This window comes from Piliocolobus tephrosceles, chromosome 9 (genome assembly GCF_002776525.5).
Source record: "Piliocolobus tephrosceles isolate RC106 chromosome 9, ASM277652v3, whole genome shotgun sequence".
NCBI lineage: Eukaryota > Metazoa > Chordata > Mammalia > Primates > Cercopithecidae > Piliocolobus > Piliocolobus tephrosceles.
Window position 1 is genome coordinate 44,011,805 of NC_045442.1, and position 24,051 is coordinate 44,035,855.

The 24,051-nt window shown below is 40.0% G+C and overlaps 1 protein-coding gene across 7 annotated transcripts in view; it reads left to right on the forward strand.

Moving 5' to 3' along the window:
• Positions 1–24,051, forward strand: part of PANK1 (pantothenate kinase 1) — a 124,788-nt gene that overhangs the window by 73,896 nt on the left and 26,841 nt on the right. For all 7 annotated transcript variants that reach the window (XM_023226286.1, XM_023226287.1, XM_023226283.1 and 4 more), the window contains one exon: positions 20,613–20,965. In XM_023226286.1, the coding sequence (XP_023082054.1) occupies positions 20,613–20,965 (353 nt within the window). The remainder of the gene's footprint in view (positions 1–20,612; positions 20,966–24,051) is intronic.

Below are 24,051 nucleotides of genomic sequence, written 5' to 3' on the forward strand. Positions count from 1 at the left end.
GTAAACACTGAAAATCAGGGCTTTATTTTCAGAGAACCAGTTGTTAAACATTTACCAGTACACAATGACTGGGACACAGTTCACAGAAGAAGCTCATAGAAAAGTCCCAGCAGGCATCAGTGATACCAATTGAATTATTGAAGCATTTGACGTAGAGAAGGGGAGTAAAGGTCAGCATGTCCTTTGCTAAGTAGGACAATCTCTGAAGATGAGAAGTTTGATGAGTTTATTCTCAGGAAAGAAAGTATTCTACAAATACTTCAGGGCTCACTATGGTTGGTATGAGGGTAGAATTTCTTTAGAATCACATCATTATTTTCCTCCCTTCCTCCCTCCTAAATTCCTACTGTAAATGTAGCTGGGCTTAGTGCTGGATTACCCAGCAGGTAGACCAAGCAGGTGTTAACTGTTCTATCAATGCTAGCAGAAGAAAATAATACATGTGCTTTTATGTATATGGATATGTAGACATGCATGCACTTAAGTATTAATCATGGAAAATTATAAATTTGGACTTATATACTTATTTCATAATTCACTATTGTTTTTGTTTTTTAATGACTTCAATTATTTTGAGTTATTTGTTCATCGTGGATTGGGGAACACCAATTTTTTTTTTCTTAAATAGATATAAACCTGGCCCCAGTTGAGGCTTGTACCTTTCTAGGGTGATTTATAATTTATTTATTGCTGCTGAAATGTCAGGGTAGAATTGCCAGAATATTTTCATTATATGTTTCTGGTTAGGATAAGTGGATTGAAGTTTGTCCCAGCTAAAGGGAAACCTGTTTGATATATTTGGTTCCATAAGCAGGATCTGTGTGGCAAAAAAGGGACTTCCCCAATTCAGACTCATGGTTTTAATTCCAAAGGTGACTGTGCTCCACTTGTCCTCTTATTGTCCTGAGTGAGCATTTTGGAAAGTGTTAGGATTTTAACAACTATTTCTGCATTTTAAACATTATACAAAACTAGACAATATAACATAATGAACTGCCAAGTACTTACCACTCAGCTTCTATAATTACCAAATAATGTCCAATTTTATAATATTGAAGTGGACCTCAGAAATCATATGTTCAATATTAAATATTTTTGTCTTTATTTCCAAAAGAAAAGAACTTTTTTTGAAAAAAAAAACAAAAAACTCAATCTGTTATTTGCTGTAAAAGTTAGTAGTGTATTATATCCAGTTGAGACTATAGTGTTTTATGATGCACAATTAGATAAATTCAGTTATCTAACCACAATTAAAATTGTTACATCTCATTCATAGGTGGATAAATGAAAACCTGATTTGTGTTGCCCCTGGAGAATCCTTTCATTTGCCCATACCTGTTGTTGTTTGTTTATGATCAATTTTTTTTTTTTTTTTTTTACCATTTCTTTGTGGTCTGAGATTCAAAACCTCTTTCTTGGAATGAAATAGTCCTGTGCCAAAAACCTTTTTGGAATCGCCCAATTATCACTGGACTAAGAGTGATTGGTATCTCCTACATAATTTTTGTCTCGAAATATAGATTAAGAACTAAAGAACAGTATTAAAAGAATTCCACCCTTCTCCTTTGCTCTGAAGCCATTTGGATGGGGCCAGTGGGAGCAGGCAAGCTAGCTCTCTGAAGACAATTAGGATGTAGGACTGGCCTCAGTCCTAGGAATCTGGAGTTGCTGGATTCAGGATTGAACCAAGGGTTTACAGAAGGGATATTGCTAAAATTTGCATTTTCAGGCAATCTTTAGACCTACAACTCTGTATTTTAATTTAGCCACAAGAGGAAAGAAAAAGATCCTGAATCAGATCACTAAAGTTATTGAACATTCCTGGGATCAAGCTAGTTAAATATCAGTGAATTCCTGTCTGTGTAAACTGCCAGAACTGGTTTACTCTTGTCAGTTTTATGAAAATGTGCTTCAGATGCATTTTATACATCGCTGCCTTCTTTGACAAGGTAGTATCATTTAACATATTCTAATAATTTAGGGACATCATTAGTATCAACTTTTATACTGGGTTGTAATACAGGAAAGTCTTAGGTAATGGTGTATAAGCATTTGGGTTTGTTCATTCATGGATATTTGTTGTGCAACAGTTATATACAGCATGTAAAAAAAAAAAAATTTGTTTAGAAATGTGGTTTTGCTGTGTTGCCCAGACTAATCTCCAACTCTTGGGCTCAAGCAAACCTCCTGCCTCAGCCTCCTGAGTAGCTGAGACTATAGGGATGCGCCAGCCTACCCAGCTTGGTTGCAACTTTTAGAGGGTCCAAATGTTTAATACAAGAACCTTAAAATTTTTTTTTATCTATTTAAAAGCTATAATTTAAAAAGCACATTAGAGGCCAGGCGCAGTGGCTTATGCTTGTAATCCCAGCACTTTGGGAGGCCGAGGTGGGCGGATCACGAGGTCAGGAGATCGATACCATTCTGGCTGACACGGTGAAACCCCGTCTCTACTAAAAATACAAAGAATTAGCTGGGCGAGGTGGCGGATGCCTGTAGTCCCAGCTACTAGGGAGGCTGAGGCAGGAGAATGGCGTAAACCCGGGAGGCGGAGCTTGCAGTGAGCCGAGATTGCACCACTGCACTCCAGCCTGGGCGACAGAGCGAGACAACGTCTCAAAAGAAAAAAAAAAGCACATTAGAGATCACCTAACGTTTGGGGGAGTTCTCTGAGCCTCAATTATGTAATCTGTAAAATGAGAACAATAATAGTGCCAACTTCACTGGGTTTTGAGAACTGAATTAAATAATGCATGGAACACTGCTAGCACATGGCACGTAGTGTGCCCTAAATGTTAATTGATATACTGTTGCTGCTGCTGCTGGGTTAACTCATTTTTCACAGTCATTGGAATAAAATTCTTCTGAATTCCTATAAATTATTTATTGGCAAGTTTGTAGCTCTAAAGTCTTAAAGTTTGGCCCGTATATCTGTCCACTTAAGATTACATAAGCTGGCCGGGCGCGGTGGCTCAAGCCTGTAATCCCAGCACTTTGGGAGGCCGAGACGGGCAGATCACGAGGTCAGGAGATCGAGACTATCCTGGCTAACATGGTGAAACCCCGTCTCTACTAAAAAATACAAAAAACTAGCCGGGCGAGGTGGCGGGCGCCTGTAGTCCCAGCTACTCGGGAGGCTGAGGCAGGAGAATGGCATAAACCCGGGAGGCGGAGCTTGTAATGAGCTGAGATCCGGCCACTGCACTCCAGCCCCGGCGACAGAGCAAGACTCCGTCTCAAAAAAAAAAAAAAAAAAAAAAAAAAGATTGCATAAGCTAATATACTACTTCAGCACATGTGTACCAGAATCAATTAAATTTTAGTCAAGGCTTAGACATATTTTCTTGGCAAACCCTCTCACCCTGGCTTAGGTCAGTTACATAACAAGTAAATGGGTAACCTGTCAAGTCCTGGTAATGCTATCTTAGAGTTTTAGCACTAACTAAAAGGTTTGGATGTTTTTTGTTTGATTTTTATATGTGTTGCAAGCAAAGTGAGGAGTTGTTAGATATTTTTAGTATTCAGCAAGAAGCTGAAACATTTTCAGTAAATCTTTTCAAGCTGCTGAATCAGTTTTGATTCAAGAAATCCCTGAGATTGCAAAGGAAGCTGTTCAAAAGAACAGTTATGATTTGCAGCTGCTCTCTCTGATTCAAACTTTCTTCAAAATTGTGTGATCCAAATAAAGTACAGAAATAAATGGGTGAAGTTCATGAAACTGCAGCTATCATCCATAAGTGACAGTATCCAGCCTTTATGTTGAACAAGCATCATTGTTCTCATTAATTAACTTTACATTAGATGTGACGTGATTTGTAAAATAAGACAATGCAAATAAGATGTCGCTTTTATCTCTTTCATATCTGGGATTAGAATTAAGATGGAACTTTTAAAAGTTCCAACGCTAAAGAATTTGAAAAAATCTCACTCTTAATGGTATGGAAGAACACTATGCGCCCAAACTAAATGGTCCCAGGCGAATAAAATATTTTGAATGTTCATATTTATATTTTATAAAGTTTTAATCCCTTTTCTTAGTCAGATATTACATCTAGCTGTGCCTTTGATAAAAATTATTATGGTAAAAAAAAAATTCACTTGTAGCTACAAGGCCTGTCACTTCTAACTACAATGCCTATAACCCCAGGGGATGCCAGTGATAACCCTGAAGACAGCTGAGCACTGGACGGAAGCAAACACTTCTGAGTGATCAAAATCAGTGTTGGGGGCGTGGTAGCTCACGCCTGCAATCCCAGCACTTTGGGAGGCTGAGATGGGTGGATCACAAGGTCAGGAGATCGAGTCCATCCTGGCTAACACAGTGAAACCCCGTCTCTACTAAAAATACAAAACAAAACAAAACAAAACAAAAACCGGGCGTGGTGGTGGGCACCTGTAGTCCCAGCTACTCAGGAGGCTGAGGCAGGGGAATGGCATGAACCCGAGAGGCGGAACTTGCAGTGAGCCAAGATTGCACCACTGCCCTCCAGCCTGGGCCACAGAGCGAGACTCCATCTCAAAAAAATTTAAAAAACAAAAATCAGTGTTGGGAAGTAGATAAAGTCAGAGATGCTCATGCATCTTACACTTGAGAGTGGTTCCTGTGCTCTCCCTCAGAATCTATGTACTCTTCTTTTTTAATTTTAATTTTTACATTGACAAATAATAACTGTACATGCAGTTTCAACAGATTTGCTTTCCTGGTTTCTCTGCATTCAGACACAGCAGGTTCTGGATAGATATATTACAGTAACACTGACAGCAGTGAGAAATTAACAGCTTTAGCCCAAAAGCAAGACATAGAAAACTATAATAGAAACAAAAGATTCAAACCATAGCACCCAGGGAAGCTCAAATTTACATGATTCCTGAGGACATCAGTGTACAGTGAGCACAATAATTGATTCTCCTTTGACCGTGAATCATCAAGAAGACCTCAAATGTCATTCCGTCTGTTTTGCTTAAGAATATGGGGAAGTGGGTTGTGCATTTTAGAAAGATTATCTTCAAGAACTAATATAATTGGCATTTATATTTTTAAAATGTATCTTGAAATGAGAAAATTAAGATATAGTTCACATACACTATACAATTCATCCATTTAGAGGATGCAATTCTATGGTTTTTAGTGTATTCATAGAGTTGTACAACTATCACAATGAACTTTAGAATATTTTATCCCCTCCCAGAAAATTATTAGCAGTCACTCCTCTTTTTCCCTCACAATCCCCAACCCTAGGCAACTAATCTATTTTCTGTCTCTAGAGTTTTGCTTATTCTGGACATTTCAAATGAGTAAAGTCGTATCATACATGATTTTTTCTGATTGACAGCTTTCACTTAGCGTAGTGTTTTCAGGATTCATCCATGTTGTAGTATGTATCAGTATTTTGTCCCTTTTTGTTGCCAGATAATATTTGATGGGGTGGATTTATCACATTATTTATCCATGTTCATCCGTTGATGAACATTTGGGTTGTTTCTACCTTTTGGCTATTGTGAATAATGCAGCTATAAACATTCATGTAAGGTTTTTGTGTGGACATGAGTTTTCATTTCTCTTGGGTATATATACCTAGTACTAGAATTGCTAGATCATATAGTAACTCTTTGTTTAACCTCTTGCAGAACTGCCAGTTTTCTGAAGTGACTATACTATTTAGCATTTCCACTAGTGGTGTATGAGGATTCCCATTTCTCCACATCTTCATAATACTTGTTGTTTTCAATTTTTCAAAACTTATAATCTTAGTGGGTTTTAAGTCATATCTCATTGTGGTTTTGATGTGCTTTTCCCTAATAGCCAATGATGTTGAGCATCCTTTCATTTGCCTGTTGTGGGCCACAGCTCTTATATCCTCCAACACTAATATCTTATTATTTTAAACCTTGTATAAGTTTTAGTCTCATATCTAATGAAATTACAAGTTTCTTTGATGGCTAGGGAATGTCAGACTTGACTTTGTGATAGTTACTACGCTTAGGAGGGTGCCCTACATGGAGCTACCATTAGTGAATATTAAAGGATTGTTTTAATTAAGTAATGTCTGATTTTAGGACAATGTGGATTTCACTCACAGCAGAGTTTTCACTCCTTCCCAGACTGTTCTCAATTAATGACCAGTTTTTGTGGACTAGAATGTAACTGCCAAGGGGGCTGGCTCATTGCTGCATCCTGACTCTGTTTAGCAGAGTGCCTCACACTGTCTAGGAACAAAATAAATATCTGTTCAATCGATGAATGAATAAGCCCAAACGATTTTTCCTCAGTATCCATTGTGTTGGTTCCAGGACCCCCATGGGTACCAAAATCCTCAGATGCCCAACTCCCTTGTATAAAATGGCATAGTATTTGCCTGTAATCTATGCATATCATCCCATATACTTTAAATCATCTCTAGATGATTTAATACCTACTACAATGCCTGCATGTCATTTTATTCACATGGATTCTTTATAGCACCAGCACATGGCAAATTTAAGTTTTGCTTTTTGGAACTTCATGGAATTTTTTTTTTTCAAATATTTTCAGTCTGCAGTTGGTTGAATCCGTGATTGGAGCCACAGATATGAAGGAGTGACTGTAGTTGGTCTCAGATTATTTAAAGCAGGTGTTTTTGTCAGCTTGCATTGCCATGTGAGCAGTTGGCATACCTTTCCTCAGTCCTCTGACCCCCAGCTCAACTTCAAAGATTTGCCAGACTTTCACAGTTAAGAAATAAATGAACAAGACCCATTTCTAGTAGACCTGTTGTTCCACCTGGTTGTGCCACCCAGCAATGCTGTTCTCCCTGAAGCCTCTTTAATTAACCACACTCTGGTATTAAATTGTCAATAGTATCCCTAGAGTATGCAATCACGCTCTGGTGGCTTGTCAAGACAGAAAGCTAAACCTCTTGGGTGGTTTAAATGGGGATTTGTTTAAGCAGGTAATGAGATTACCATCTTGAGCCTTAGTGCTGGGCATTAGGAGGTTGAAGGAGCCATTCCTGGGTGGATGCTGTGCTCAGCTCTGGTTGCTGAAATGATCACATTGGAGACAGCCACACAGACGCATGGTGGTCATGTCCCTTGGCACACCTGCATGGTCAAAACCGTGGAGGCTTCTTTTTTGTCCAGGACTACTTCTGATGAAAAAAGTGGCATAATTAAAGTGGAGGACCACACAGAAAGTTGATACTTATCTTCTGTTGCCTCTAGATTGGGCAGAACTGGCAGCTTCTTGGTGAGAAATAGGGGTGATGACTGTAGCTGTCTGTAAGTGTATTTTCCTCCCACTTCCTCTGGACAGTGTGAAAATGTAACTTTGGAATGGGAAACAAATTTCATCTGCCTACCATTTCCTCTCCTTAACACCTGAAGCAGAAATACACAGCTTGACTATAGGCACGAAGGGGAAAAGATGAGCTCACTGGTCCCTAGAGTGACACTCATCTTTCTCTCTGATTTTCCTGTATGGATGGCATGGAGAGGTTTCAGGACCTTGGGAAAGAAACCGCTCTCACTGAGCTACTCAGGGACTTAAGGAAGAGACTGAAGGCAAACAAATTTTTATTAACTTCATGGATTTGACATTTTTTGGGTCTCCTCATCTCTAGCTTCATCTTATTCCTGCTTCCTCCTGGCCCACATCCAAGCTAAGAATACACTTCATGGTGCTATCAGAATGACATGGCTTCCTTTGTCCCTACAAGAGCTTTTTTTTTTCTTCTCAACCTAAAAAATAAAATAAAAGCAACCTAGCTTTCATGTTGCTGTTTCTATTTGTTGTTCTAATTTCACATGGTTGTCTGTGTCAAGGTCAGCCACGTGGGTTGCAAATCAAAGAATGTCTGTCTGCGTGACCTAAATACATGAGTACTGTTGCCAGAGCTAACCTCTTGATGGAGGAGTGCATGCTTACTTTTAAGATGGCAGTCGGGGGGAGAGAGGAGCCCATCTAGGGAATTTAATTATATGTGGAATGTTTCTAAACCACAGCCATGGGGTTTAGTCATGGCTGGATAATACCTAGTACTTCAAAAACTGTATTTAAAATTTGAAAATCACCTATGGCACTCATGCTATAAATTGCCAATAAGTAATTTCATTAACAAGCAATTAGATGTGTCTGGGAATGGGAACATCTGCCAGTTGGTGGCTGTGCATTGCCCTCAGCTGTCTGCCTCAGAGTTCTGCCTTCAGTTTCAAGCAAGAGCTACTCCTTCAAACTACAGGTTCTCACTTTTAAAACGTAGTCCAAGCTGGGCATGGTGGCTCATGCCTGTAATTCCAGCACTTTGGGAGGCTGAGGAGGAGAAGCACTTGAGCCCAGGAGTTCAAGGCCTGCCTGGGCAACATGGCTAAACCCTGTCTCTACCAAATAAATGTAAAAATTAGCCGGAAGTGGTAGTGCACACCTATAGTCCTAGCTACTCAGGACGCTGAGGTGGGGGGAACAGTTGAGCCTGGGAAGTAGAGGCTGCAGTGAGCTGTGATAACACCACTACACTGCAGCCTGGGCAACAGAGTGAGGCCCCATCCCAAAAAAACAAACAAAGAAATGTAGTCCAGCTACTTACAGTATTCATTTTGATTCAACTGGAATAGTAGTTCTGAACTTGACGACTGAGAATTACAGGGACCCCTTGTTGAAAGCATTTTCTGGGACGTGACTGCTATCCCACTGAATCAGAATCTGTAGGTGATGTCCTGGGAGTCTGTATTTTTAGCAAGTGCCTTAGGTGATTTTTTATGACTAGGCAAATTTGAGAAACCATGTGGTTAAATGTAGCCAGTCATTTAAAAAAATAAATATAACTAAAACTTTGACTTTAAAATTTAGTTGCACTAAATAGTAAAATTAAAGTTGCTTTATGGAAATGTGATTGTAAACAAGTCACAGAGACCAGGTTCAAATTGCAAGTGCAAAATGGATGATGGTATGGTATCATGCCAGTTTTAACCTGTAGATGGGTGTGGAGCAAAATGTAGAGGATGCCTTTTATGGGCCTAGGGACTTTTGCCTTCATGGGTCCCCTTCCTCCATAAAAAATAAATAAAAATTATATTTTATTATTGTTGGCATAAAGATGAATGTATTAATATTATATAGTAAATTATATTTTCCTTAACCTAAAAGTTCATATATTTTCTTCTGATTTTAAAATAAATTAAACTATTTCATGGGTGCCTAAAAGTATGGCAGGTCCTAGCCACTATATCTCTTGAGCCTAACAGATGGGTTAACCCTGAGCAGCAGCAGTGATGAAATTCAGACCTAAGTCTCTGTGTGACTCCAATAATAATACTTCTACATGCCTCGGAAGTTCTGGAAGGAATTCTTGCTGTTCTCCTTTTCCCTCTCAAATACTAGAATATGATGAGCCCGTGTCTGGGTGAGAGGAGAAAGCTGATAGGAATCTGGGGCTGTGCCAGTTGAATAAAGATTATTGTCACATGAGGTTGTGACTGTACACTTTCCCACAGCGATTCCATCCCACAAACATGTGTGTCCTCTTCAGTGTAAGTTTAACATACAGTTTTTGCTGAGTTTAACATGCAGTTTTTGCCGTGGCAGTGGTGCAGTGGGTGAATCAGCCTCTTCCCACCCTGAGGGAACCCTCATGGTATCGAGCATCTAACAGGCTGAACAACTTTGCTCTTGGGAGTTGGGCTTACCCCTGCCATTCTTGATGACTTGTGTTCAGTGGATTTTGATAATTGGTTTGATATGGGCAGGCTGTTGCATGAGAAGAGAAGGAACTATTGTTGAGTTAGGGAATGAAGGCATACTAAGCAAAGTTAAAACAATTTCATTTTCTTTTGCATCATTACAGAGAAGTTTTTAAGAATTTAAAAATAGCTCTGATTATGAAGTTCAAGTGTGTTGATTATTATAAAAAAAAAAAAGAAAAGGCCCAGCACAGTGGCTCACACCTGTAATCCCAGCACTTTGGGAGGTCAAGGCGGGAGAATCATGAGGTCAGGAGATCGAGACCATCTTGGTTAACACAGTGAAACCTCGTCTCTACTAAAAAAAAAAAAAAATTAGCCAGGCATGGTGGCAGGCGCCTGTAGTCCCAGCTACTCAGGAGACTGAGGCAGGAGAGTGGTGTGAACCCAGGAGGCAGAGCTTGCAGTGAGCCAAGATCACACCACTGCACTCCAGCCTGGGCGACAGAGCGAGACTCTGTCTCAAAAAAAAAAAAAAAAAAAAAAAAAAGTGGCAGAAGAGCCAGAGGAAGAAAAAAAATCACTCCAATCCATGATCCAGCTATTAATATTTTGGTCTGAAGTTTCTAGTCTTTTTGTGTGTGTGTGTCCAAATCGCCATTTAATTTTTAAACAAAATTATAACTACATGAAATGTACCATTTAATCCCGGCCCTTTTCACCTAATGATAGATAATGAACATTTGTCTCACATCATTAAATGATGTCCTACAAAGTGATTTTAATGGTGGTGTGCTATCTTTTGTGTTAATGAATAATTATTTGTTTAATCAGCCCTCTGTTTTTGGACAATAAATTAGTTTTCTTATTATAAATACAACTTCAACATTTTCAGTATTTTTTAAAGCTAAATTTTTGGATGCACACGTAATTTCTTTTAGGGTAAAATAGAACCAACATACCAAAGTGTATGGGAATCTGGAGCTTTTTAATATATATTTCCAAATAAACCCATAGAAAGATTATACCAGTTTACATTCCCAGTGGTAGTATATGAGCTTGTACCCTTGCCAACACTGGGTAATTACCTTATAACTAAAATTCAAACTAAGGAAATCTGGTACACATTAATTTGAAAGAACCCATGACTCAAATTTCTTTTCATAGAGTATTTAATGTTCAACAGATTGCTCTGTGTGCGATAATTATGGGTTTCTTTACAGTATTAGAGAAACACTTTTATTAAATTTTATATTCACTAGTTTCTTCAAGGTCCTTAAATAGTTATTAGGTTTTCAACTGTGTTTCATGCTATTAAAAGTATGGTTTTGGAGGTCTTTGCATATGTATATTTAGGATGATAGAATGTGAGAACTAGACAGGACTTTAGTGATAGGTTAATTGACCTCCATTTAAAGACTAGTAAATGGGCCAGATGGAGTGGCTCATGCCTGTAATCCCAGCACTTTGGGAGGCCAAGGCAAGTGGATCACTTGAGATCAGGAGTTCAAGACCAGTCTGGCCAACATGGCAAAATCCCATCTCTCCTAAAACTATAAAAATTAGCAAGGTGTGGTGACACACCCCTCTAATCCCAGCTACTCAGGAGGCTGAGACAGGAGAATTGCTTGAACACAGGAGGTTGAGGTTGCAGTGAGCCAAGATCTTGCCATTGCATTCCAGCCTGGGCTGCAGAGTGAGATTCCATCCCCCCAAAAGTAAAAATAAAGACTAATAAATGGCTCAAGTAAGAAACTTGCCCATACAAATTCTGACTGTTGGAATATTCTTGGTTGTAAGCAACAGACACCTCACCTCAGACCAACCTACCAAAATGGGGATTTATGGGTTCATGAAACTGAAAATGGGCTTAGATACCTATTGTGACTAACCTTGGACAATTCCTTGATCTTTCTAAGTCTCGGTTTTCTTATTTGTAAACAGGATGTTGGACCCAACCTAAGGTTCCTTCCACCTCTTAACATTAAATGTTTCTGTGAATATATTATCAAATAATTTTGTTATACTGTCAACCAAATTTGCACGTAGTGAAAGGAAGGTTAGTCCTCAGAGATAGGAAATTTTTAAAGACATAATTTATTACACAATTAGGTTTAACAAGGATTTTTATTTATTTATTTATTTTTTGAGACAGAGTTTGTACTCTTATTGCCCAGGCTGGAGTGCAGTAGCATGATCTCGGCTCACTGCAGCCTCTGCCTCCTGGGTTCAAGCAATTCTTCTGCCTCAGCCTCCTGAGTAGCTAGGATTACAGGCATGTGCCACCACACCAGGCTAATTTTGTATTTTTAGTAGAGACAGGGTTTCTCGATCTCCTGACCTCGTGATCTGCCCGTCTCGGCCTCCCAAAGTGCTGGGATTACAGGCTTGAGCCACCGCGCCCGGCGAGACAGGGTTTCTCAAGGTTGGTCAGGTTGGTCTCGAACTCCCAACCTCAGACAATCTGCCCATCTTGGCCTCCCAAAGTGCTGGGATTACAGGTGTGAGCCTCTGCACCCAGCCTTAACAAGGAATTTTTTTAAACTTGTGGACATCCTTAGGCAACTTGAACATAATTAATATTCATTTGGTGTAAAATATCTTTGGAGTGTATTGGGGGAACCAGACCCAATATTTCAACATAGGTTCTTTTCTATTTTCCCTAAGTGTTGGCTGGTCTGAGAAATAAAGAGAAAGAGTACAAAGAAAGAAATTTTACAGCTGGGCCTCCGGCAGTGACATCACGTATTGGCAGGTTTTGTGATGCCCCCTGAGCAGCAAAACCAGCAAGTTTTTATTAGGGATTTCAAAAAGGGAGGGGGTACAAACAGGGAGCAAGTCACAAAGATCACGTGCTTGAAAGGGCAATAAAAGATCAAAAGGGCAGAGAGGCAGAGCAAGATCACAGGGCCAGGGTGAAATTAGAATTACTGATGAGGTTCCATGTCCTGCTGGGCACACATTGTCATTGATAAATATCTTAACAGGAAACAGGGTTCAAGAGCAGATAACCGGTCTGACTAGAATTCACCAGGGTGGAATTTCCTAATCTTGCTGCAGGAGACCAGGGCATATTTCATCTCTTATCTTCAACCACATAAGGCAGACACTCCCAGAGTGGCCATTTTAGAGACCACCCCCTGGGAATGCATTCCTTTCCCAGGGTTATTCCTTGCTGGGAAAAGAATTCAGCAATATTTCTCCTATTCACTTTCTGCAGGAAGAGAAATATGACTCTGTTCTGCCCAGCCCCTCAGGCAGTCACACCTTATGGTTATTTCCCTTGTTCCCTGAAAATCACTGTTATCCTGTTCCTTTTTAGGATGCCCGGTTTTCATATTGTTCAAGCACACATGTTTTACAAACAATTTGTGCAGTTAATGCCATCATCACAGGGTCCTGAGGCGACATACATCCTCAGCTTACAAAGATGACAGGATTAAGAGATTAAAGTAAAGACACATAGGAAATTATAATAAGAGTATTGATTGGGGAAGTGATAAATGTCCATGAAATCTTCACAGTTTATATTCAGAGATTGTAGTAAAGACAGGCATGAGAAATTATAAAAGTATTAATTTGGGGAACTAATAAATGTCCATGAAATCTTTACAATGTATGTTCTTCTGCCACGGCTTCAGATGGTATCTCCGTTTGGGGTCCCTGACTTCCCGCAACAGAAGTGGTTTAAAGCTTTTTTTCTGTTGATCACATGATCCTTAAACATCTTTCCCCCCTGTTGGTTTGCTTAACAAATCTTTACAAATATTGGAAAAAGAAATTACAGTCCTGCTGCCCCCTATTCACAGTAATCACACATAACTCCAACTTGGTAGAACCTTGAGAGAATTGTTACTCTCCATGGCAACAACTGACTGCTGAGTCAAATCCATGCCCACAGAAGCTCATCTTGAGCCCTTGGGTGCCTGATTTACATTCAGGAAGACATTGGCATTAGGGAATCTCACCAGGAACACTTGTCCCTCACCAGGAACACTTCTTAAAGCTCTGCAGCTGGTTATAGAGAGACTGAGATTTTACATTTAGTTTATACTGTGAAACCAAGAGGAGGTTGATTTTCTCATGCCAAGCTCCCTTAGCTTTTTAAAATTTTTTTCTCGATTGATGGGAAATCTTTTCGGGTTTTTTTTCACCTCATGGCTTTGCTCATTTAGGCTATTTGGAGTTCACTGTGTACCTTGATAGCTACTGCAGGAAGCATAAATGACCCCCAGAGACTATTCTAGAATTCTGAAAAAGTCTTCAAGAAATAGGCTTTGTTTAAAACATCAACTACCAATAAAGTTTTAAAATGTTTTTGCACAATATTTGAAATGCAGATTTATTTCAGTTTTAACTACTACCAGGTTGACAATCTTGGTTTGTATTTTAAGAAGTTTTTAGAAGAAATAAATATAACGGGACCTATATACCTTTCTATCACTCAGCTACCACATGTTTGTCTGTGATCATGACAGTTCCTATATCTAGTTCTGCCAGAGAGGGAATTTTTCCAGCTTTAAAAACAGCAAAAGATTTTGATTTAGGGGTATATTAGTCAGTATAGGCAAGGTTATTCTGCAGTAACAAATAACCTTCAAATCTCTGTGGCTTAAGTTCGGCCGGGCTCAAGCCTGTAATCCCAGCACTTTGGGAGGCCGAGACAGGCGGATCACGAGGTCAGGAGATCGAGACCATCCTGGCTAACACGGTGAAACCCCATTTCTACTAAAAAATACAAAAAACTAGCCGGATGAGGTGGCGGGCGCCTGTAGTCCCAGCTACTCGGGAGGCTGAGGCAGGAGAAGGGCATAAACCCGGGAGGCGGAGCTTGCAGTGAGCTTAGATCCAGCCACTGCACTCCAGCCTGGGCGACAGAGCGAGACTCCATCTCAAAAAAAAAAAACCAACAAAAGTTTATTTCTTACAGCACAAGTTCATTGAGAGGTGGCTGACTCATCTTTATTTTGAGACCCAGATAATAGAACCATTGTCTTAAATTTTGCTGGTTATGGTAACAGAAAGAATCTGGAAGGGTCTCACACTACCCAGAAGTATTCTTGCCTGAAAGTGATGTACACCATTTCCATTCACAACTTACCAGCTAGGTTAGGAACATTGCCCAGCTCAAGTATAAAATGGCCAAGAGTTACATTCTGACCCCATGGACCTGGAAGGAAGAGACCAGAAATATTTGGCCAGCTGTACTAGTGATACAGGTTGCTCTTCTGGTTACCAGATATTTGTCTCACTCTCCCTCTTACGGGCAAAATACATTCATTCGTTCCCCAAAGGAAACTGACCCAAAGTTTCACCCAGCACAGTATCTGGATGATGCCTAATTTAGGCTCTTACTCAGGGGATGATATAAAGTCATTTCTACATCAACTCTGGATGTGGTTCCTCTTGATCTAGAGACTTCTGAATTAAAAGTGGCAAGTTATCTGCTCTTCACCACCCCCCCTCACATTGTATGTTAGTATATAATGGTAAAACAAAGATTGGAAAATTAATCTATACTCCCATTCAGAAAGGGGGTGAATGGGAGATACCCAGCAGTCACTGGTGCTCAGTCATTCTAAAATGCTGAAGCAATTCTGAAATCCCTCTGGGCCCCCGGCCTTGTAGGTGAAGAGTCCTTTAGGGTTCTGATTCTTCTCCCTGGAAGAGCCTTCCCAGTCCATTGTTGTCTTCAGCCCTTGGCTCCACCCCTTGAGAGGTATCTTTTATTTCCCAGTAGACTCTTCGATTGCATGTAAAGTAAACACTGAAGAACATGCCTGTGTTAGAGACTGAGCAGCCTTCTCGGCTGCTTCCTGACTTTAGAGAGTTGAGGGCTCCAGAGGTTTTTTAGGTCTTGAACAGTTTTCCCAGCTGTTTTAGGTGTGAGTTTGCAGTTTCTTTGGCAGTACAATTATTTTTCAAAAGAAAATTGGTTTCTCATCTATTTTATTCCAATTTATTTCCATATGCCAAGAGTTAAGCCCTCAATTCCTTCTAAGCATACTTGTATTTGCTTATTCCTTTGTGTTTTTGCTTCCATGCCTTTATTTATTGATAATGGCTTTGTTGAGAGAGCTACAAGTTTAGCATGTTTTCCCTTAAGCTATTCTAATTGAAAGAATTAACCAAGAAGCCACAATGTCAACTGTATCTTTATTGGAGACATCTTAACCCTTTCAGAGTGTTAACAGTGGGGGTGGTAGCCATTCTGTCTGTTGGGAGAGAGAAGCGGCTGCTTTTTCCAGCCATACAAGTGCAACTTAATGGACTCTATTCCCTTTTCTTTCATCTATAAACCAGTCAATTACGAGCTCATCTCTCTCTTTTTTCATTACACCTTTTAAAATGCAGTCAATAGTAATCAATACATGCTACTAACATTAGACTTTCAAAGTCTTTCACTAGATCTGCTCATTCTTTAGGTGTATTATCTGCCTTCCAAGTTATCATACATGATCGTTTTACCAAATGCTGTGCCAGTCTCCAGAATCAATTTCTTCACTCCCTGCTGCTAAGCCACTACCACATTTTGTTGTGGTTAAAGCAGCACTTCACTTTATCAGTTGGAACAGGCCAGGTTCTTTTGCAGTGACAAACAACATCTTTTGCAGTAACAAACAACATCCAAATCTCAATGGTTTAACAGAACAAAGGTTTCTTTTGTGCTTATGCTCTATGTTCATTGTGGGTTAGCTGTGGCCTCACTTCAGGACCTAGGCTGACAGATCAGCCACTACCTGGAATGCTTCCCATCACCATAGCAGAGGGAAAGCTCTAGAGGGTCTCATGCCTGTAATTAAACGCTCTGGCCTGGAAGTAACAATGTATCTATCACCTTTGTCCACCACTAAAGTTTTCCTTCAACATTGTTTTTGAGTTCCTATCCAGTAAGATACTTCTTTTTTGAGATGGATTCTCGCTGTGTCACCCAGGTTGGAATGCAGTAAAGTGATCTCGGCTCACTGCAACTTTCGCCTCCTGGGTTCAAGCGATTCTCCTGCCTCAGCCTCCCAAGTAGCTGGAACTACAGGCACCCACCAGCACGCCTAGCCAATTTTTGTATTTTAGTAGATAGGATTTCACTATGTTGGCCAGGATGGTCTCGAACTCCCGACTTCAAGATCCACCCGCCTCGGCCTCCCAAAGTGCTGGGATTACAAGCATGAACCACTGCGCCTGTCCTTTTTGTTTGTTTGTTTTCTTTTTTTAAGAGATGGATTTTCGCTATGCTGCCCAGGCCAGAGTGCAGCGACTATGCACAGGTATAGTCGTAGTACGCTACAACCTTGAACTCCTGGGTTCAAGAGATTCTCCTGCCTCAGCTGCTTGAGAAGCTGGGACTACAGGCAAACAGCTCTAAAATGCCTTTTGAGGTGTATAAATATAATTGATTTTCATAATGATGTAGTATTGCATCATAAATATGTCATATTTTGCTTACATATTGATGAACATCTAGATTGTTACCATTTTTTATTATTACAAATTGCTGCAGTGAACATTTTTGTTATGTCTCCTCATGCACATGTACAGAATTTTCTCTAGGAATTAGTTCCTTTTATTTAAAATATGTTGATCAAAGATGGACGTACAGCCATTTTATTTGTAACACTTGGTTTTGTGAACATCAGTTTCCGGCTTCTACGCACCTCACCACAGTGAAAACCATTTTGAATGAGTGGGTCAGTTTATTTGTTTGCAAAAGTCTTCCTGTGATGTTTGAGCCTGGTTTCCTGCTGTAGGTTGTTGATGAACACTCTAGAAATATTTTTAAATGACATCTGGTTCAAGGAGGAGTAAGAGGTGAATACAAACTTCCTGTATCTAAAACCAACATCACTCCTCTTGGCAAACACAGAATAAGCTCTTATTAGTTGTTCAGCTGAATTGATCAAAGCATCTGGGTATCCTGGATTAAAGAAAACGTGAGTCATGGATCATAGCTGCACTAGGATGTTCTTCCTTCCCCTTCTTTCCTGTCTCCATCCACAGCTTGTGCATGGGAAGCTTAGGTTTAGGCAGATCTTGATATCAGGAAGATGAATAAAATTGTACATTTAATGTAAGACAGTGTCCTGAAAAAGCAATAAATGTGACTAGAAGAGCATTAGATTTTTCATGAAGGTAAGAAATAAACATAGGTAAAGAAAAGCCAATTTCTTTTGCCACTTAAACCAATACTATAGTTCCTTTAAGAAGCTGAGGTGGGCAGATCACTTGAGTCCAGGAGTTCAAGACCAGCTTGGGCAACATGGTGAAACCCCAGAGATAAGATAATTCTTATCTCTCTTACCTTAATCCAAACTAATGATATAACATTTAGCTGAAATTTCAAAACTTTATACTTTTTCCAATTGTTTTGTTGAGTTGCTAAGAAAAACTTTGAAATGGTTTCAAATCTCAAACTCCTGAACTCAAGCAATCTGCCTGCCTCAGCCTCCCGAAGTGCTAGGATTACAGGTGTGAGCCACTGCACTTGGCCTCACTCTCTTTTTAATAGCTGCCTAATATTCTACAGTTTGGAAGTCATACATTTTATTGAACAGTTTCCCTGTTAAAGGACACTCATCTTGTTTCCAATTTGCCTTGGTTTTGTTTTTGTTTTTTGATTTGAGCATGATAAAAGATGCCGCAGTGAACATTCTTACGCCTATCCTGGAATTCTTGTGTGTTTTTTTTATGGCCCAGGAAAGGGCTTTGCTGAGTTAAAAATGCATGTGTACTTTCAATTGTAATAGGTGTTGTCAAAATGTTTCCAAAATATTTCCCAGCAATGTTCCAAAATACCCTTCCCCCATCCTATCCATTGTAGGCATCTTCCCCGCTCTGATGAGAATGGATTGCAACTGCGGCACTGGTGGCATAGCCCGGGCATTTATTAACATGCCATAGTATATTTCCAGGGAGTTTAAAACTCCACCCAAAAAAACTGTGGTCAGACTCTATATGATTTGGGTTACTTGCAATTTTTCTTTTGTATTTCTTAAGGAATTCATGGAAAGTTGACAGCAGGGAAGAAATTCGAGATCATTTTAATGCAACCCATTCCTTTTACAGATAAGGAAATTAAAATCCAAAGAGGTGGAAGGAGTTACAGTGAGCTACTTACTGTCTGCTGCTTCAGGGAAGCAGATGTTCGGAATCCCAATCTGGGGCTTTAACTATTATAACATGCTGCTCCTACACTGTGGCCCATGCTGACAGTGAGTTTTAGCGAATAAACCAACAGACTTCATCTGTGAGCTGAATCAACACATGGGGATGACCAGTTTCCAGTTTTTTCATCTCCTGCTAGGACAAACGAGTTTCCCAACCTACACTGGTTGTGGAATTTGCTTTGTAAACGTCTGCAAAGAAAACAAGAGATTTGTTAACTTGGTCTTGTCAGTGAAATTTGTTTCTTTTGAGGGCCTGGAATTTTATTTGTCTATAATGCTAGAGTTCCTGCTCAACAGGTGAGAAGCAGCCATCTTGAATCATAACCGAAATAACAATAGTGAGACAGAGGAAAGAAGATTGTGTTTACAGAAATGGTTTCCTGCTAGGCAGTCCTCCCTCAGCCCTCCTGAACTGAAAACTAAGTATTAGTAGGGGTGCCTAGAAAAAAGACCTTCTGTAGGGCCCACTGATGTTTCTGGCAGTGTAGAGAATTTGACAAGGGTTTATATGGATGTTCTCTAGGGCTGAAATAAAAGAAACTTGGAAGAAAGCCATTTTTGCACCCTGAGTCTTTAAACTCAGTTTTAATATTACAGTTTCAGATTTTGCCAATGGATTCTCTGAGGGAAATAAAAAGGAAGACTCCAACCTTTGGGTTGCCATTTGGGTTTGCTCTGTGTTCATTGCAGAGCATTTGACAGCATGGCATTAACTTTCCAGGCTGTCTCTAAATAAAGTCAGACTGTTTAGGTAGCTCACTTCTGCTCATGTCAGCTCTTAACAATAAAGAGCTTTTATAACAATAAAAATCATCATGATGGAGATTCATATTATCATAGATAAGCATCACAAGCACATTAAGTATACTTTCACCTGGAGGCATGCCTTTGTATTTCAGACCTGGCCGTGGTTCCTCTGGTTTACTAGTTTCCAAGTCTGCAGATTGGAACCACTAGGGAACTTTTAAAAGATGTCTGGATACCATGCCTGAGTTAAACAGAATATGTGCGAGAGGAGGCCAGAAATTGAATATTAAAAGCTTCTCAGCTGATTCTAAAAGGCAGCCAGGTTGAGAACTTCTGAGCAGGCTATTTGGAATAGACAGTATGTCTCTGTTTAATGCAGAAAGAAATCAGATATAATGCTAGTTGTTCTTTTTAGAATTTTGTGTCTGCGCATCATCTCTCGTAGTCTACTTCCTCTCTCTTTCCCCATTCTATATATTGTATAGATTAAAACAGTGGAATCACATCTTCTAAAGTCAGTTCATAAAGCAAAAAAATGGAATCATTGAAATGCGCACTAGGTTAGAGACTAACGTACTATCTCTTGCCACACCCAGCATGGTCAATTTTTCCTCTAGGACTGAAGCAGATCAATTTCTTTGGTGAAGATTCCGACAAAAATAGTTAGCAATTGGGATCCAGGATGTATGCAAAATATATATATATCTATATTTAAATATTAGAATAACACTCAGCTTGGTGAGATACTTGAGCCCTAGGAAGCACACAGGAATTGAGACTGCCTTAGGGAACTGCAGAATCCTATTTCTCATCTCACTCAATTCTGAGTGGAGTGCATTGGTGTGTGAGCAGAGCCATGGGCACTCTTTCAATTGTAAAATTTTCTCTATCTGTGACTCCTTCTAGGCACATATAGTTGAATTCAAATAAATTGAATGTGAAATGCACATGTAGATATGACACCACTGCATTTGCTTATTTGATATTGAAAAACTGAGCACTTCTTTGCACGCGTAGCTTTCAGCAGCGCTCTTTCTTTCTGTCCTTTAGCATTCCCATGGTTTGGCATGGACATCGGTGGAACGCTGGTTAAATTGGTCTACTTCGAACCGAAGGATATTACAGCCGAAGAGGAGCAAGAGGAAGTAGAGAACCTAAAGAGCATCCGGAAGTATTTGACTTCTAATACTGCTTATGGGAAAACTGGGATCCGAGACGTCCACCTGGAACTGAAAAACCTGACCATGTGTGGACGCAAAGGGAACCTGCACTTCATCCGCTTTCCCAGCTGTGCTATGCACAGGTTCATTCAGATGGGCAGTGAGAAAAACTTCTCTAGCCTTCACACCACCCTGTGTGCCACGGGAGGCGGAGCTTTCAAGTTCGAAGAGGACTTCAGAATGGTAGGTCGGGTTTGTCTTTGTTAAAACAGCAAAACCTTTCACATGTCCATAATCATGGCCAGTCATACCTAAGAACCAGACTACTAGCCTTGGGACTCTGGACAAGCTTATGTCACCTCTCTGTGCCTCAGTTTTCTCACCTATACAAGAATAAAAACAACTCCTACCTCACAGGGTTCTTACATGTAGGATTAAATGAGATCATATGTACCTGGCACTTAGTGCTCAATATAGTTATCATCATCATCATTTCTATTACAATTATTGCTGGGTAATATGCTAAAGACAAGATGCTAAAATCCCTTCTGAAGTATTTCAGTTAGAATCATCCACAGACTTTTACTATATAATCATGATGCCAATTTTATGCGTATATAAACAGAGACCCACGGGAAGGTTTCTATGACTCCTATCAAAAATGATTACTTCTATCTACGCATTTGCTCTCAAGTGCCTTTTTTCAGCATACGAATGCCATTCAGAAGTTTTGCTCACAAACAGAAGTGAAATCTGTAATATTATTTATCAGTGAATTCCTTCATTAATGAATACCATTTAGGAAGTATAATTTTATACAGTAAGGATAAGATAATGCTGTATCCTGACTGGTAGTACATACCAACTGTACGTTGCTACGTTGCTTATTTAGATTTAACAAATGAAGCTAAATGGAAGATGTGGATAGATAACATGCAGTCCAATGTTTCTCTTTTTTTTAGCATTCCTTTAACATCTGCGCATTCCAATGTCTTCATTTTCTACCATCAATATAATAATCTCCATACTGTGTAGTCTTTATTTTATAAAGTGAGAATAAAGTGAAACAATAGATGTAGATATATCTTGGAAAGGAAGGGAAGAAAGCTAGATAAACAAAAGTGATTGAATATAGAAGAAGGAAGGGTTGGGAGATTTTAGGATTAGTGTTACTACAAAGTCGAACATATAGTGAGGTAAGTCATAAAACACATATTCTCAAAGCCTGTAGTACAAATTGCTGCCATTTTGTGCCCAACTAATGTAATCCAGTCTTGCTATAAAGTCTGTCATTAATGAATCAGTGCACATTCATGATATTTAATAAAGCTATGAATGCAAATTTTACTTACAAAAGTAACCCCATTTACCTCATTGATTATAGTAAGTTTCTGTAAGAGCAGACAACAGAGTCCTAGAATAGTATCCTAAGTAAGACTAATTATCGGCCGGGCGCGGTGGTTCAAGCCTGTAATCACAGCACTTTGGGAGGCCGAGGCAGGCGGATCACGAAGTCAGGAGATCGAGACCATCCTGCCTAACACAGTGAAACCCCGTCTCTACTAAAAATACAAAAAAAAAAGAAAAAAGAAATTACCCGAGCGTGGTGGCGGTTGCCTGTAGTCCCAGCTACTCCGGAGGCTGAGGCGGGAGAATGGCGTGAACCTGGGAAGCGGAGCTTGCAGTGAGCCGAGATCATGCCGCTGGAGGTGACAGAGCGAGACTCCGTCTCAAAAGAAAAAAAAAAGGACTAATTATCTTCAGGTTTTGTTTTTTTCTTCTGTGTCCCCTCCTATTACCCATCAGTAGAGTTTGACTTGCCACTTACTTAAATGACTCATGGAATCCGTTTCTCACCAAAGAGGCTCATGATCAAAGAGTTTTAAAACTGAGACGTTTGAGATCCATGGGCTTGAGAACTAAGTTTCAGTCCATAATGGAACCTGAATTCCAGTCCTGTTTGTACATTTCATCAGCTAGGTGACTGGGCAAGACCTGTCCCTCCTCTGGGCCTCATTTTGTCATCTGCAAAGAGGTGGGAGTAAGACTTCAGAACTGAAGGTGACCTCTGGAGGTGAGAAAGTGTAGCATTCTTGTGCTACATAGATAAGAAACTAAAGCTGCCAGAGAGATCAAAAGCTTCTAGCAATGCCACTTAGATAAGAGCTGGGGCTTGGACTCAATTCTGATTCATAAGGAAATGCTGATCCACTCTCATTGCTCTGAGCTCCTCAGGTCCCTCAAGGACACCCTATCTGTCCATTTGCACTAGAGAGCCTGAAGTGAACCAGAGTGACCCAGAGGATTTATGCAACCTCTGTCAATGCCTCCATCTCTCCCCTGGGGTAATGTATACCCTGGGAGAAAGTTACTCAATATGTGTTGGCCACGAGCAGGTGTATTTCTCAAGGTTCTAAGCTGAGAAAAGTCACATCTCATTACGACCAAGATAAAGAAGCCTCTCCTCCTTTGGACAGGCTTTTGAAGCCGAATGAGGAGACTGGAGTAGGGAGCAAGTATGTACATTTGTTAAATAGCCTGGCCGGGTTGGGCATCCATCTGTGAAAGAAGAGCCTATAAACTGCCTTCTGTATCCAGGCTGAGTCTCAGCCAAAGTGAAGAAAGAATTGAAATAGATAGATCTTTTCCTATAGCCCGTTTGATATTATGTTAGTGATGTGCCTGAGTCTTTCCAAATTTTATGAGGAAGAATAGGTGCTATCCTCCTTCCTAAGCATTCATTCACTCACTCAACAAATACTTTATCATGCACTTTCAATGCACCAAGTACTGTTATGAACAAAATAAAGCCCCTGCTCACTATGATCTTGTACTCTAGTGGGGGAAGACAGTCAATAATCAAATTAAAAAGAGAATATAGAGCCGGGTGAAAGTGGCTCACGCCTGTAATCCCAGCACTTTGGAAGGTTGAGGCAGGTGAATTGCTTGAGGCTAGGAGTTTGAAACCAGCCTGGCCAACATGGCGTAACCCTGTCTCTACTAAAAATACAAAAATAAGCCAGGCGAGTTGGCACACGCCTGTAATCCCAGCTCCTCAGGAGGCTGAGGCACAAGAATGTCTTTAACCTGGGAGGCCAAGGTTGCAGTGAGCTGAGATCGCACTGTTGGACTCCAGCCTGGGTAACAGAGTAAGACTCTGTCTCAAGAAACAAAGTGAATATAGAATATATCAAATGGTGATAATTACTATGAATGGAGGGAAAAAACCAGGGCAAAGAAGATAGTGAGTGTTGGCAGGGTCTGTGTGTGACTGGGTTATGTTGGAGCAGAGACCTGAAGAAGTAAGACAGCAAATCATGCAAAGAAAG